Source organism: Phacochoerus africanus, chromosome 15 (genome assembly GCF_016906955.1).
Source record: "Phacochoerus africanus isolate WHEZ1 chromosome 15, ROS_Pafr_v1, whole genome shotgun sequence".
NCBI classification, from domain to species: Eukaryota; Metazoa; Chordata; class Mammalia; order Artiodactyla; family Suidae; genus Phacochoerus; species Phacochoerus africanus.
In genome coordinates this window covers 112973936-112989251 of record NC_062558.1, presented here as the reverse complement: position 1 = coordinate 112989251, position 15316 = coordinate 112973936, and the positions used below count along the sequence as shown (strand labels likewise).

General features: G+C 44.8%; 1 protein-coding gene across 2 annotated transcripts in view; it reads left to right on the top strand.

The window, feature by feature from the left end:
* FBXW4 (F-box and WD repeat domain containing 4) overlaps window positions 1-15316 on the top strand; it is a 102221-nt gene that overhangs the window by 77403 nt on the left and 9502 nt on the right. The window contains exon 6 of one of the 2 annotated variants that reach the window (XM_047760414.1): window positions 10979-11044. The exons of the other annotated variant lie outside the window; for it this stretch is intronic. Coding sequence (XP_047616370.1) covers window positions 10979-11044 — 66 coding nt within the window. The remainder of the gene's footprint in view (window positions 1-10978; window positions 11045-15316) is intronic. 2 annotated transcript variants of the gene reach the window in all.

Here is a 15316-nt window from a genome sequence, read left to right as displayed (position 1 = left end):
TGGCCTTGCTCAGTGGGTTAACGATCCAGCGTTGCCGTGAGCTGTGGTATAGGTTGCAGACGTGGCTCAGATCCCGCGTTGCTGTGGCTCGGGCATAGGCCAGTGGCTGCAGCTCTGATTAGATCCCTAGCCTGGGAACCTCCATATGCCGAGGGAGTGGCCCAATAAATAGTAAAAAAAAGACAAAAAACAAAACAAACAAAAAAACCAACTTTTAGTTTTGTTAATCTGTTGTTTTCTTTGCTGCCTTTCATTTATTTGTTCTCTGAGCTTTATGACTTCTTTCCTTCTAACTTTGGGTTTTGTTTTTTCCTTTCTTTAGTTGCTTTAGGTATAAGGTGGTTTATTTGAGATTTTTCTTGTTTCCTGAGGTAGGCTTGTATTGCTATAACCTTCCATTTTAGAACTGCTTTTGCTGAATCCCATAAATTTTGGATGGTTGTATTTTCATTTTCATTTGTCTCTAGGTATTTTTTTTCCTATGATTTCTTCAGTGATCCATTGGTTGTTTAATAACTTACTGTTTAGTCTCCATATGTTTGCGTTTTTTGCAGGTTTTTTTCACTTTTAGTTGATTTCTAATCTTACAGTGTTTTGTCAAAAAGGATGCTTGATATGATTTCAGTTTTCTTAAATTTACTGAGGCTTCAAATTACTGATTTGTGGCCCAAGATGTGATCTCTCCTGGAAATATTCCATGCACACTTGAAAAGAATGTTTATTCTACTTGGAAAGCTTTCAGGTCAAATGCTTTATAAATATCAATTAAATCCCTCTGATCTAATGCATCATTTAAGGCCTGTGTTTTCTTATTGATTTTCTGTGTGATGATCTGTCCATTGCTGTAAGTGGGGTGTTAAAGTCCCCCACTATTATTGTGTTATTGTTGGTTTCTCCTTTTATGGCTGTTAGCAGTTGCTTTATATATTGAGGTGCTCCTATGTTGAGTGCATATAGATTTATAATTGTTATATTTTGGATTGGTCCTTTGATCATTACATAGTGTCCTTCTTTGTCTCTTGTAACCTTTATTTTAAAGTCTGTCTTGGAGTTCCCATCATGGCACAGCAGAAACGAATCCAACTAGGACCCATGAGGTTGCGGGTTTGATCCCTGGCCTTGCTCAGTGGGTTAAGGACCTGGTGTTCCCGTGAGCTGTGGTGTAGGTCTCAGACGTGGCTCAGATCTCGCATTGCTATAGCTATGGCATAGGCCAGTGGCTGCAGCTCCAATTCAACCCCTAGCCTGGGAACCCCCATATGCCACAGGTGTGGCCCTAAAAAGACCAAAAATAAATAAATAAATAAATAAATAAATAAATAAATAAATAAATAAAAGTCTATTTTGTCTGTTATGGGTATTGCTACTCCAGCTTTCTTTTGATTTCCATTTGCCTGGAATACCTTTTCCCATCTTCTCACTTTCAGTCTGTATGTGTCTAGATCTGAAGTGGGTCTCTAAGGTAGCATATATATGGGTCTTGTTTTTGTATCCATTCAGCTAGTCTGTGTCTTTTGGTTGGAGCATTTAATCCATTTAAAGGTATTATTGATATGCATATTCTTATTGCCATTTTGTTAATTATTTTGGATTTGTTTTTGGTGGTCTTTTTTTTCTTCCCTTCCTTTTTTTGTTCTCTTGTGGTTCAGTAACTATCTTTAGTGCTGTGTTTGGGTTGCTTTCTCTTACTTATGTGTATATCTACTGTAGATTTTTGGTTTGTGGCTACCATGATGTTTTGATTTAGCAGTGCATATATATATATACACATACACATATACACACATGATTGTTTTAAGTTGCTGATCTCTAAATTTAAATGCCATTCCAATATCCTGAAGTCATACTCTCCTCTTTTCACGATTGCTGGTTTTGTTACCATATTTGTGTGTGGCCGATTTCATATCTTTACCATATGTTTGCCTTTACCAGTAATCCTTCTTATTTGTAATTTTCTTGCTTATAGTTATGGCCTTTCCTTTTCCACCTAGAGATATTCCTTAACCATTTGTCATAAAGCTGTTTTAGTGGTGCTGAACTCTCTTGGGTTTTGCTTGTCTGTAAAGCTTTTGATTTCTCTGTCAAATTGAACAAGAGTCTTGCTGGGTAGAGTATTTGTGGTTGTAGGTGTTTCCCTTTCATGACTTTAAATATGTTGTGTCACTCCTTTCAGGCCACAGAGTTTCTGCTAAAAAAAAAAAAACTGAAAACCTCATAGGTGTTATCTTGTATGTTATTTGTTGCCTTTCCCTAGTTGCTTTTATTTATTTATTTATTTATTTATTTATTTATTTATTTAGTCTTTTTGCCTTTTCTAGGACCACTCCTGTGGCACATGGAGATTCCCAGGCCAGGGGTCCAATCAGAGCTGTAGCTGCTGGCCTATGCCAGAGCCATAGCAACGCCAGATCCAAGCCATGTCTGTGACCTGCACCACAGCTCACTGCAATGCCGGATTCTTAACCCAATGAGTGAGGCCAGGGATCAAACCCACAACCTCATGATTCCTAGTCGGATTTGTTAACCACTGAGCCACAAGGGGAACTCCTCCTTAGTTGCTTTTAATATCATCTCTGTCTTTAATTTTGGTCATTTTGATTAATATGTGTCTCAGTGCGTTCCCAAGATCATAGGGTATTCCTCCTTGGGTTTATGCTATATGGGACACACTGTGCTTCCTAGACTTGAATTCGTGTTTCCTTTTCCATGTTAGGGAATTTTTCAGCTGTTATCTCTTCAAATATTTTCTCAGGCCTTTTCTCTCTTCTCCTTCTGGGGCACCCTATTATGAGAACATTGGTGCATTTAATGTTGTCCCAGGGGTCTCAGACTCTCTTCACTTCTTTTCATTCTTTTTTCTTTCTCTTTTTCTTTTTTAGGACTTCATCTGCAGCATATGGAAGTTCCTGGGCCAGGGTTAAATTGGAGCTGTAGCTTCTAGCCTCTGCCAAAGCCACAGCAATGCCAGATCTGAGCCACATCTGCAACCTATGCCTCAGCTTGTGGCAACACCAGATCCTTAAACCACTGAGTGAGGTCATGGATCGAACCCATATTCTCATGGATACTAGTTGAGTTCCTAACCCACTGAGCCACAACAGGAACTCCCTCATTCTTTTTATTCTGTTCTACATCAGTGATTTCCATTAGTCTGTCTTCTATCTCATTTATTTGCTTCTCTGCTTCATGTATTCTGCTATTGATTCCTTCTAGTGTGTTTTTGATTTCAGTTATTCTGTTGTTCATCTCTGTTTGTTCTTTAAATATCCCATTTCTTTATTAAACATTTCCTATAATTTCTAGATCTTTGCCTTATTTTTTTCCCCAAGATTTTAGGTCAGCCTTACTGTCATTACTCTAAAGTCTTTTTCAGGTAGTTTTCCTACCTTCTGCACTTCACTTAGTTATTCTTCTGGAGTTTTGTCTTGTTCCTTCATCCAGAACCTTTTCCTCTGCCATTTCATTTTGTCTAGCCTTTTGTGTTTGAGCTTTTTTTCTGTAGGCTACAGGGCTGTAGCCCCTCTTACTTCTGGTGTCTGCCCCTGGTGGGTGAAATTGGCCCAGGGATTTGCACTGGTTTCCTGATGGGAGGAACCAATATCTGTCCACTGGTGGGTGGAGCTGAGTTTTGTCCTGTGGTGGGCAGGGCCATGTCAAAGGGTAGGATTAGAGGTGGTTATGCGCCTAGGAGGACTTTAGGCAGCCTATCTTTTGATTGGTAGGACTGTATTCCCACCCTGTTGGTTGTTTGGCATAGGACTTCTCAGCATTGGTGCCTGCAGGCTGTTGGGTGGGGCCAGATATTTCCAAAATGGCAGCCTCCAGGGGAGGTTATGCCAGTGATTATTCCCTAGGACCTCTACCTCTAGTGTTTTGTTCCCACAGTGAGCCACAAGCAGCCCCTGTCTCCACAGGAGACCCTCCAAGACCTGCAGGTAGGTCTGGGCCAGATTCTTATGGACTCCCTGCTTTGCCCTGGAACCCAGTGCACATGAAGCTTTGTGTACGCCCTCCAAGAGTGTAGTCTCCCAGTGGGTATGGGCTTGCTTGTATTGTGAAAGTGCCCCTCCTACCATCTCATTATGGCTTCTTCTTTGTCTTTGGGTGTAGGATGTCTTTTTGGTAGTTTCTAGTCTGTTTTGTCAATGGTTGTTCAACAGTTGTGATTTCAGTGTTTTTGTGAGAGAAGGTGAGCTCAAGTCCTTCTACTTTGCCATCTTGTCTCTAATCCAAAAGTCTGTTTTTTTTAGAAAAATAAATACTCAGAAGTGGACTTACTGGGTCATATGGAAGTCCTGTTTTTCATTTTTTTGGGGAAACCCCACACTGTTTTCCATAGTGGCTATACTCATTTACTTTCCCACTAATAGTATACAAGGGTTCCCTTTTCTCCACACCCTTATCAGCACTTGTTTTCTCTTGTCTTTTTGATAATTGCCATTCTAGTATGTGTGAGGTGATAGCTCATTGTAGTTTGAATTTGCATGTCCCTGATAGTTAGCAGTTTTGAGCATCTTTTCATGGGCCTGTTGACCATCTTTATGTCTTCTTTGGAAATATGTTTATTTGGGTCCTCTGCCCGTTTTTTAATCAGATTGTTTTTTTACAGTTGATTTGTATGGGTTCATTATATATTTTCAATATTAACCCCTTATATATATTATTTGCAGATATTTTCTCTCATTCAGTAGATTGTGTTTACATTTTGTTGATGATTTTCTTTGCTGTGCAGAAGACTCTTAGTTTGATATAGCTCTACTTTTTTTTTTTAATTTTTGCTTTTGTTGCTTTTGGGGTCAAATTCAAAAAAATCATTGCCAAGTCCAGTATCATGGAGCTTACTGCCTATGTTTTGTTCTAGGAGTTTTATGATTTCAGGTCTTTCATTAAAGTTTTTAATCTATTTTGAGTTAATTTTTGTGTAGTATAAAATAGTTTCATTCTTCTTTTTCTTTTTATGGCTGCACCTGTGGCATATGGAAGTTCCCAGGCTAGGGGTCAAATCAGAGTTGCAGCTGCAGGCCTACACCACAGCCACAGCAACATGGGATCTGAGCGGCATCTGCAACCTGTGCCATAGTTTGCAGAAATGCCAGATCCTTAACCCGCTCTAAACCTGCATCCTCACGGACTATGTTGGGTTCTTAACTTGCTGAGCCACAATGAGAACTCCCTGGTTTCATTCTTCTGCAAGTGACTGTCTAGTTTTCTCAACATCATTTATTGAAGAGATTGTCCTTTCACCACTGTATATTCTTGCTTCCTTTGTAATAAAAAAATGGCCTTATTATTCTGTAGTTTGATGAAAAAACTTGTCTTCCCCTCACAAGCTATTTAAAATAGTTGTATTAATACTGTTGGTACCCTACTTTCTTCTTATAGTAGTGTCATAAGCATCTTGTCTATATTCCTTGGGAACATCATTTTAAATGTCTGTATAATATTCCATTAAGTGGATGGACCAGCATTTATTCAACATGTTTTTGACTTTGACCCCTTGACAACAAGGCACATCCTACTTTCCCTGTTAACCTATTTTGGTTCAGTCATCCATGAAGTTGGCTAGCTTTCTTTTGAATTTATATTTTCTGTCTGCACCATCTTTTTGAGGTAATGGTACGCCAATTGCTATGTGAAATGGAATTTCTTTTTATTTGCCTTAAACTTTACTCATTCAAGCTTCAGATAGGCTTCTTGGTCTTATTATCCTTTAGTTTGATGAACAAAATTGTGTTTGCCTTGCCCTCCCTGGTCTTACAGCTTTAGTTCTGGGCACCCCCTCCCCAGCCTTCACAGGCAGGCACTGCTGTGGATGGCAGGCCCCACAGTGTGCTCCTGCTCCTGCCCCCTCACCGATGTAGCTCTCAGCCTTCTGGTTGTGTACAGCATTCAGGCGGCTGTTTCCCCAGCTGCAAGGTGGGATATTTTCTGGGAAGGACGAGATTTCTTTGTCTCTCCTCTTTCTTCCCGAGTACCTCTATTTTCCGTGGCCTTGGGTGCCCTTTTGGCTGGATCTGGGAAACTGGCTGCCTCATACTTTACCTGCTGGACTGTGCCTCTTCTCTTCCTGACTTCTGTTGGCCTCCTGTTCCTACTCCGCAGGTCCCTTCTTCACAGTGCTGTCACTACACTACTGCTCCTGGCCTCTCCTTACCCAGGGAGTTTGTATGACCTTCGCACTGCATTCATGCTTTGGGACTTAGCTGCTATAATGATGTCAATGGCGCAGGTTAGCAGATGGCGGCGGCAGCAATGAGACCTGACATGTTCTAATGACTCTCTCCTTCCCACCCTTGCTGGCTGAGGCGATGGGGGGGCGGGGGGTTCCTTGAGGCATTTTAGGAGGAGGCCGAGGGAAATCGGGGGGCCCCCAGGTGCCGATGAAGCCTGTGACCTTTGCTGCTATAATATCAGTGTTTCACAAGCAGGGCGGTTCGGGAGCCCACTTGCAGCCCATCAAAAATTGATTTAATTGCAATTTTTCCTCCAATTAGGAGCACTGGAGCCTGACTAATTGGAGTAATAGAGAGTAATAAGGTTCAGATAAAAAGCCTTCCTCGGCGGCCTTTGTATCTCGTGTCAGTGCCTGTCAGAGGTCAGAGAGCTTGCATATTCTATTAGGCAGCCCGGCCTTCATTTGTACAAATTAGTTTACCCAACAGTAATTAAAATGCCAATGCGGGTTGAAGAGAACTGAATACACTTGATGGGCATGTTGGTGAATGATGTGACAGCTCTGGTGGCCTCCCTTGCCAAAGTGTGTCAGCCCCAGCTCAGAGGCGGCTGGGGCCTGGGCCAGCTGGGCAGCTCCAGGCCAGCCATGGGGCACAGCTGCCGAGCACGCCCCTTCTGCTGCCCCTCCTGCCGCCCCTTCTCAGAGCCTCTCAGTCACTCCTTTCTTCTTCCAGGTGGAGTCATTTGTTCATTCATTCATTCACTAAGCATTTGAGTTTCCACCATGTGTCAGGCATTATACTAGGTGCTGGGGAGAAAACTTAAGGGGCAAGGGGTATGAAATCACTCGGATTCTGGAATGAAGATTCACTAGCTTCAAATTCCAGTCCCACTAGTTTTTCCCTGTGTGAACTAAAGCAAGTTATATTATTTCTCTGTGCCTCAGTTTCCTCCTCTGTCAAATAGGGAAAGTGGTACCTGCTGCACAGAGTTACAAGGATTAGGTAGCATAATGCTTTTCAAACACTTGCTCAGAACCTGGCACGTAGGAAGTGCTCAGTAATTAAGACCTAATTGTGGTCTAAACTAAGGCAGAGGCAGCAAGAATCTATCTTCTTTTCACGCCACTCACACCCAACTAATTTTCCTTCATCCTTTCCTCTCCTCTGTTCCATATATTAATGTTTTCTCTTCCACAACTTGAGTGCCAGAGCTCCTAAACCTCCTGGGGTCTGTCTCTTATGCGAGGGCTCTGATGTGTACTTCTCAGGGCTGATGAGGATCTCTGTGATGCCAGGCTGACCTGAGTTGGGGCCAGGGGGCCAGTAAGATGGCTGGGGGATCTGGGCAAGGTCTTGGACTGGATGAGGAATTTTAGAAGGCCGGCCTCTGATAAGGGCTTTCTGGTCCAAAAAGAGTAGAGTTTATGGAGTCAGAATGACTTTTAGACCCTTAGGCTGAGAGAATGTGTGCACTTGTGTGAGAGCATGTGTGTGTATGTGTGAACATGTGCATGTGTGCTGACATTTTTAGGATTATTGGTACTTCTCCTCTATTACCTGGTTTCACTGCTTATGAAGGACTTCACAGCACCTACGATGTATGACTGTCATGTGTCATTCAGGTCTGAGTCTGGTGATTTGGGAATTATTCATCTAGAAGCAGAGGGACCCCGTTCACAGCTCATGTGACAAGCTTCCACAGCCTTGCTGGCTGCAAGCTGTGGAAGACCCTTTTAGTTGGAGTCCACGGATTTGGTCTGGCTGCCTATTTGGGGCCAGGCACTGTGCTGGACACTGGAGGACCCAAGAGCAATCATATAGTTGATGACCTCAAAAGGCAAATGAGAAGATAACCTCTGAAATACCATTTGTCCTGTAAGGGTGCGGACTAGGGCTAAGAGGAGGGCCAGTCAAGCCACTGGGGAGCTGGCAGCTCCTCCCTCTGCCTGTTCAGCACGGATTCACCACCCCTGTACCTGCATAGTCCCTGTGGTGTGGATGTGAGTCTTGGTGAATGTCTCCAGGAGGATCTGGCTCCAAATCTGCTTGACTACTGCTTACATGGTTTTTACTGAGTATTAATTTTTTTCTTTTTGTCTTTTTAGGGCCACACCCATGGCATATAGAAGTTCCCAGGCTAGGGGTCAAATTGGAGCTGTAGCTGCCAGCCTACACCACAGCAACAGCAATGCCAGATCCAAGCCCCGTCTGCAACCTATACCACAGCTCACAGCAACACCACATCATTAACCCACTGAGTGAGGCCAGGAATCAAACCCATGTCTTCATGGATACTAGTCAGGTTTGTTGCTGGTGAGCCATGACAGGAACTGCCTGAGTATCAATTTTTTTGTGTGTTTGTTTTTTACGGCCACACCCACAGCATATGGAGGTTCCCAGGCTAGGGGTCAAATTGGAGCTACAGCTGCCGGCCTATGCCACAGCCATAGCAATGCCAGACCCGAGTCGTGTCTGCGACCTACACCACAGCTCATGGCAATACCAGATCCTTAACCCACTGAGTGAGGCCAGGGACCGAACCTATTACTTCATGGTTCCTGGTCAGATTTGTTTCCGCTGCACCACAATGGGAACTCCCCTGAGTATCAAATTTAATTAAACAATTAGGCCCTCATAAGTGCCGGAGAGACTCTACTCTCCCTTCTCTCCTCCTCCCTGCTTTACATGGTTAAACAAAGGAAAGGGGCAGTTTTGGAAAGAAATATTCCTGGGTGTCAAGTCCAGGCAATTGAGAAAGGCCTTCGTGAGGCTGAAGGTGCGAGGCACGCCTCCCGGAGGCAGAGGGACAGGGTCAGAGGTGCACGGGCATGAGGAGAGGACAGGTCTGGGGGCAGGTGTCCCATCCCCTCCCCAGCCTGCTGGGGGTCAGAGCTGTGGGAGCAGCAGGGATTCAGCTTCCAAGTACCTCCCAGCTCTCTACTGATATACCTTGATGCTAATTTCGGCCTGTGGCCAGTCAGAGGCCTTCCACAAGCTTCCTTAAGAGGTGTCTGTGAGCCTGCGCTGGTGCCCCTTACCTGGCCCCCACACCTCAGAAGCCTGGAGAGCCCAATTGCCCGCTCCAATGATTTCCAAGTGGCTATTATGTTTCCAACCCAAGGTAATTGGCTTTACCAGTTATTAATGGATTACCCTCAAGAGAAAAAATGTTGGCAGGGGGAGGGAAGTGAGGACAATACCGCTTGGCTTTGTAGTTTGGGGCCTTCAGTGTCCAGTAGCTGCTTCCCAGGCTGGGAGTCACTTGGGGCATGATGGAGTGGCTATTCTGACATGTCACTCTAATTTAGTGGTTGCTGGCACACCTATGGATTGAGAGGAAGCTGGGATGACCGAGCATGTCCCTAAAGGAGGCCTAGAAGCCCCAGAGAGGTTCATGCAGCCTTTTTGTCAGCCTGGGGTTGAAACACAGACCCCTGCCCTGCAATTTTGATTGTAAATCAGTGGCTTGGCCAATGCCTGCCCTAACATCTCCCCCGTCAGCAACTGGCAGGCCAAACGCCACCCCCATCCCTGTCCCACCCCCGCCCCTACCCAAATTGAAGCCACCAGCTTCTCAGAGCCTTGTCTGTGGAAATCCATCTCCCTATTGACATGCTGGGGATCAGAGAGCCGCAGGTGCTGAGCAGGGCCAGGGTCGATGGGCTGCTGCCCCATGTTGCTAACATGTCATTAGTATGTCCAGTCCTCCTCCCCCCAGACCCAGACATGCAGGGACATGGCCCTTCCCTGCCCCAGGGCTCCTGAGTGACACAACTGCTTTCAACTCTGTTGAGTTTAGGTTTTCAAGTCCTGGATTCCGGCAAGCTCCCCCTCCCCACCCCTTCCAAATCCTATAACAAAGGAGTGGTCTGGCGCTTGGGTTCAAGGTCTAGTCCTAGCACTCTGGCCAGCCTAGCTCGTTGCACAGATTCTCTTCACTGGGTTAGGGCCTCCACTTAAAATGAAACCTTGCAGATTGTATGCGTTCAACTCTTGTGGGGTTTAAGAGAGACTCTGGGAAATACGGCCAGAGAGTTCTCTCCTGTCTCTTGGCAGTGTGTGTCATTGTCCTCTAAACCCTGGCTCCCATTTCACTCTGCAGCAGTCCTGGTTGCCTGGCTCACCTTTTCATGTCATTACCCACCTTTCCTAGTTTTCTGTTTCTCAGTCTGGTGCCTTTCCACCTGCCCCATACTCGCACCATGTTACCGCATTCCCCCAGCCCTTAAAGCTGTCAGTCATGCTCTCCGGCCTCCCTCACCTTTGACCAGGCATCACCTTCCAGCACCCAAAAACTATTCCCAGAAGACCCTTTCTGTCATGTGGCATTGTGAACTTGGTGTTCATACAAGCAAAGCCTGACAGGTTTGCTCTCCCTCGGCCTCAGTTGCACATCTAGAGATTTTTTTTTCCCCCCAGCTGTGTCCATAGCATATGAAAGTTCCTGGGCCAGAGATCAAACCCATGCCACAGCTGTGATGCCAGACCCTTAACCCCCTGAGCCACCAGGGCACTCCACTTTTACAATGGACAGAGACCACCCCACCAGATCTGAGCAGCAAACTCAGATGCCATTGAACCTGTGGGTGCTCTGGCCAGGCAGGTCCGGGAGGCTACAGCCCTCACCGTCCTTCCACGTGGTCTTCCCGCGACTCCTCTGACGGCTCTCTTGGCTGCTTCTCTCATCCTGGCTTAACCCCACGATCCCTTGGAGAATGAGCATGGCACTTCCAATTGTGCAGCCATTTCCGCCACAAGTTCTGACAAGCCAGACCTGACTCTGCTCTTCTTTTGTTTGGCAGCTCTTTTGTGACAGGGACAGCTTGTTGTGGACACTTCTCACCCCTAAGAATCTGGGACCTCAACAGGTAAGAGATTCCTGCACCCACCAAGGCTTCCAGTGGGGGTGGGGCTGCAGCAGCCCGGGAAGCAGGAAAGAGCTAGCTGAGCCAGCCCCTGCTTCAGTTGGCCGGGTGGTCCAGGGGGCGGCTGGCAAGGACCCTACCCCACAAGCCGCTGACAGCCTCCGCTGTGGTGCCCTCTCACATGGAATCACTTGTTAGCTTGAGGAGACTGTTGAAGAAATTTATAACAGGTAAATAATTGTATGTAGAATTTATGATAATAACAAGATTTATGATACTTTTTCTCTAAGGAGTGCCTGACTAGGTAGCTACATAAAATCCCATATATCCTAGATGATTTTTCTAAAACAAAGAAATTTTGGAAGTAGCTTACAAATCCATAAGAAGAACAGTACAAACAGTTAAAATACCTCCAGGTTTTATTCACAATTCTGTGCCTTGGCGGGCTTGACACATTCCCATCTGATTACCTGCCCTTCTGTTGGGGTTTTTTTTTCAAACGTTTCATTTTGGATTAATTATAGATTCATAGGAAGTTACAAAAATAGGAAGGCGAGGTACCTGCGTAACATCTTACATAGTATTAGGAAGTTGATGGAGTTCCCTTGTGGTGTGTTAAGGATCCAGCATTGTCACTGCTGTGGCTTGGGTCACTGTTGTGGCATGAGTTCGATCCCTGGCCCAGGAACTTCCACATGCCGTGGACATGGCAAAAAAAAAAAAAAAAGAAGAAGAAGAAGAAGACACTAGTCCAATTCACAGACCTTTAATGGATTGCACTTTGTGTATTTCTTTACATTTTCATCCCTCAAGTAAATTGATGTAATTACTACCACAATCAAGATACAGAACTCTTTGTTCCATCACTACAGAGATCCCTCATGTCCCCCTTACAGCTGTACCATCCTCCTCCCCTCCTTCGTGTTTAACTCCCGGCAACCACTTATTTGTTCTTCATCTCTATAATTTTGTCATTTTGAAATTATTATATAAATGAAATAATATAATGTAGCATGTAACCTTTAGAGATTTGCTTTAAAAAAAAAACAAACCAAAAAACTCTGCATGACTTTCTTGAGACCCGTGGAGGTCGTTCCATGTGTCAATAGTGCTTTAGTTCTTACTGCTCAGTCGTACTCCCTGGTACAGATGTACCAAAGCTTCTTTCCCCGTTGACCAGCATTCACCCATTGAAGGATGTTTGGGTGGTTCTTGATTTTTTTGACTACTGCAGAGTAAACTGTTATGAACATTTGTGTACAGGCTTTTGGGTTGACATACTTTTCAGTTCCGTGGGATTAATGCCTGGGAATACAACTGCCAGGTCATTTGGTAAGTGTGTGTTTAATTTTTTAGCTGCCAAACAATTCTGAGTATATTTACTACTTCCTATTCTGACCTCAGTGTATGAGAGATCTAGTTTCTTCACATCCTCAACAGCATCTGGTATTGTCACTATTTTTTATTGTAGCTATTTTAATGGATGTGTTATCTACTGTGGTTTTAATTTGGGAATTTCCCTAATAGCCAATGATGTTGAACATCTTTTCATGTGCTTATTCGCCTTCTAAATATATTTTCTTTGGTGAAGCATCTGCTCATGTCTTTTGCCCATTTCTAATTGGATTGTTTGCTTTTTCACTGTTGAGTTTTGAGAGTTTTTAATATATTTTAAATATTAATCTTTGTCAGACATATGGTTTACAGATATCTTGACCAAGTCTAGCTTGTCTTTTTATCCTATCAGGGTCTTCTGCAGAGCAAAATTTTAAAATTTTGGTCAAGTCCAAATTACTGACTTTTTCTTTTATCAGCTGTGCTTTTGGCAGCAAGTCTAAGAACTCTTGGCCCCAGGCGCCATCCTAGCTGTCAGGGCTGTGATCTGCAGGAGGGCTGAAGGTGCTCTTCCTGCCTGTCTCTTGCCTCTGTTGCTCTAGTTTCTCTTTTCCTTTTCCCTCCATCTTCCTAGGAAAGTATTAGCTGTTAACTTTTTTTCTTTTTTTTTTTCCTGAAAAGTTCACTGTATTGTCAATCTTTCCAAAAGATCTTTTTCACAATACACGAGATGTTTTAATTAAATATTGTTTTCTCTACAACATTCTCTTGATGGCCATCCAACCGTAAGGATAAGAAACTCACGCAGCTTCCCTAGACACCACATTCCATCTTTGGATAGCTCTGAGAGTTAGAATGCCCCCCCCCCCCTTCATCAAAGGTTGATCTGCTTCCTGGACAAGAAGCAAGTTGAACTTGTCCTCTGAAGGACAGGACTGTAAATATCTGAACACTTTGGTCCTGCTCCTCCAGGTCTTCTCTTTTCTATGCCCAAAAGTTCAAGACCCTTTAATTTTTGCTTATAAATATAGTCGATCACTTAGGATGCTTTGGGCTCTATGTAATGAAGACCTAATTCAAGTGACTCAACAATAAAGGGACGGTTATTGTCTTACATGACAAGGATCCCAGAAGTTGGGTGGTTGGCTTGTTTCAGGATTGATGGATTTAGTTGGTAGCTAAATGAGACCATGAGGGCCCAACTTCTCAACTTTCTGCTTTGCCACCTCAGTCGAGGTCGATTTTGCCCTTGCTCTCAGGCTTGTTTATAACAGCTCCACTGATTCATAAGGGAAGAAGGAAGGAAGAGGACATGTCCCTCCCTGCCTGGGATCCCTTTTTAAGATGAGGAAGCCTTTCCTAGGAGCTTCCAGACTTCTCACATTTAGTGAGCCAAAACTGTGTTCCAGTACACACCCTAAACTGAACTGTGGTAAGGGAGATGGAATGACCAGTCAAGATTCACCTTCTGGGCCTGGGGACGAGCCCTGCTTTGCCCTCTCCCCACCTCCCACCCCAACCCCAGTGTACGCTGGGTCAGTGTGGTCAGAAGGAAGAAGGTGAGACTAACTGGATGGCACCTACAGAGTTGGTCTCACACTGGTTTCAAGACCATTCTCACCTGAAAGCTGCTCATTTATCTGGCGTGATCCCTCCTGAAACGGAGTGTTCACAACTGAGTCCTGAACACACCAGGTGTGGGCTGAGGTGGGGCAAGTCCTATCACCTCCCTTATTCTAGATCGTCTACTTTTGTTAACAGCGATCGTCATCTCACACAGTTGCCAGCATAGCTAAAACTCCCAAGGGCTCCTTTGTGCTTTAGCCCCTGGGATATTGGGTTCCCACAGTCTGTGATGGTTTTCCCTGAGGCTCACCCTGCCTGATTCCCACCACCAGCAACTTCTCCCTACTGAATGGGACTGAGGCAAAAGGAGCCTCTCCCCTGGTGTGTGCCTGGGTGGCTGTGAGGAGCCACAGAGAGAGCACGGACTGCCTGGCCAGACACCTGGGTTCCAGGTCTCACTGCCATTTATTAGTTCACTGATCTAGGGCCCCCCTCTGGGCCTCTGTTTCTACATTTGCAAATAGAATTTAACCATCCCTATCTAACGGGGCCCGTATGAAAGAAAATTATTTTGAACAAGTGCCCACACGGTGCCTGTCACCTTGGGGGCATTCAGCCACTGTAAGCTGTCTCCTTCCCTCTCTTCCTCCCTACTCACAGCTCTCTTCCACATTATGCCCTGCAGTTTGTGGAGGCTCAGCTTTCTGATCCTCCAAATATCTGTGGCCTTGTGACCTGTAGCTGGGAGGAGAACCTGCTGACCTTATGGCACAGAGAAAGCTACAGGCCCTAAAGACGGCCATCTCTGCTGAAAGTCAGTGTTGGAAAAAAACAAAAGGGGGGGGGGTTGTTTGTTTTTGTTTTTTTTGTCTTTTTTTCCTATTTCTTTGGGCCGCTCCCGAGGCATATGGAGGTTCCCAGGCTAGGGGTCGAATTGGAGCTGTAGCCCCTGGCCTACGCCAGAGCCACAGCAATGCAGGATCTGAGCCGTGTCTGCAACCTACACCACAGCTCATGGCAATGCCGGATCCTTAACCCACTGAGCAAGGGCAGGGACCGAACCCGCAACCTCATGGTTCCTAGTCGGATTCGTTAACCACTGCGCCATGACGGGAACTCCCAAAAATGTTTTTAAGTATAGTTGATGTACAATATTGTGCCAATTTCTGCTCTACAGCAAAGTGACATACATAGATATATATATATATATATATATATATATACACACATACCCACACATTCATTTTTATATTCTTTTCCATCATGGTCTATCCCAGGAGACTGGATATAGTTCCCTGTGTTATACTGTAGTACCTTGTTGATCCATTCTAAATGTAATAGTTTGCATTTACTAACCCCAAACTCCCAGGCCAT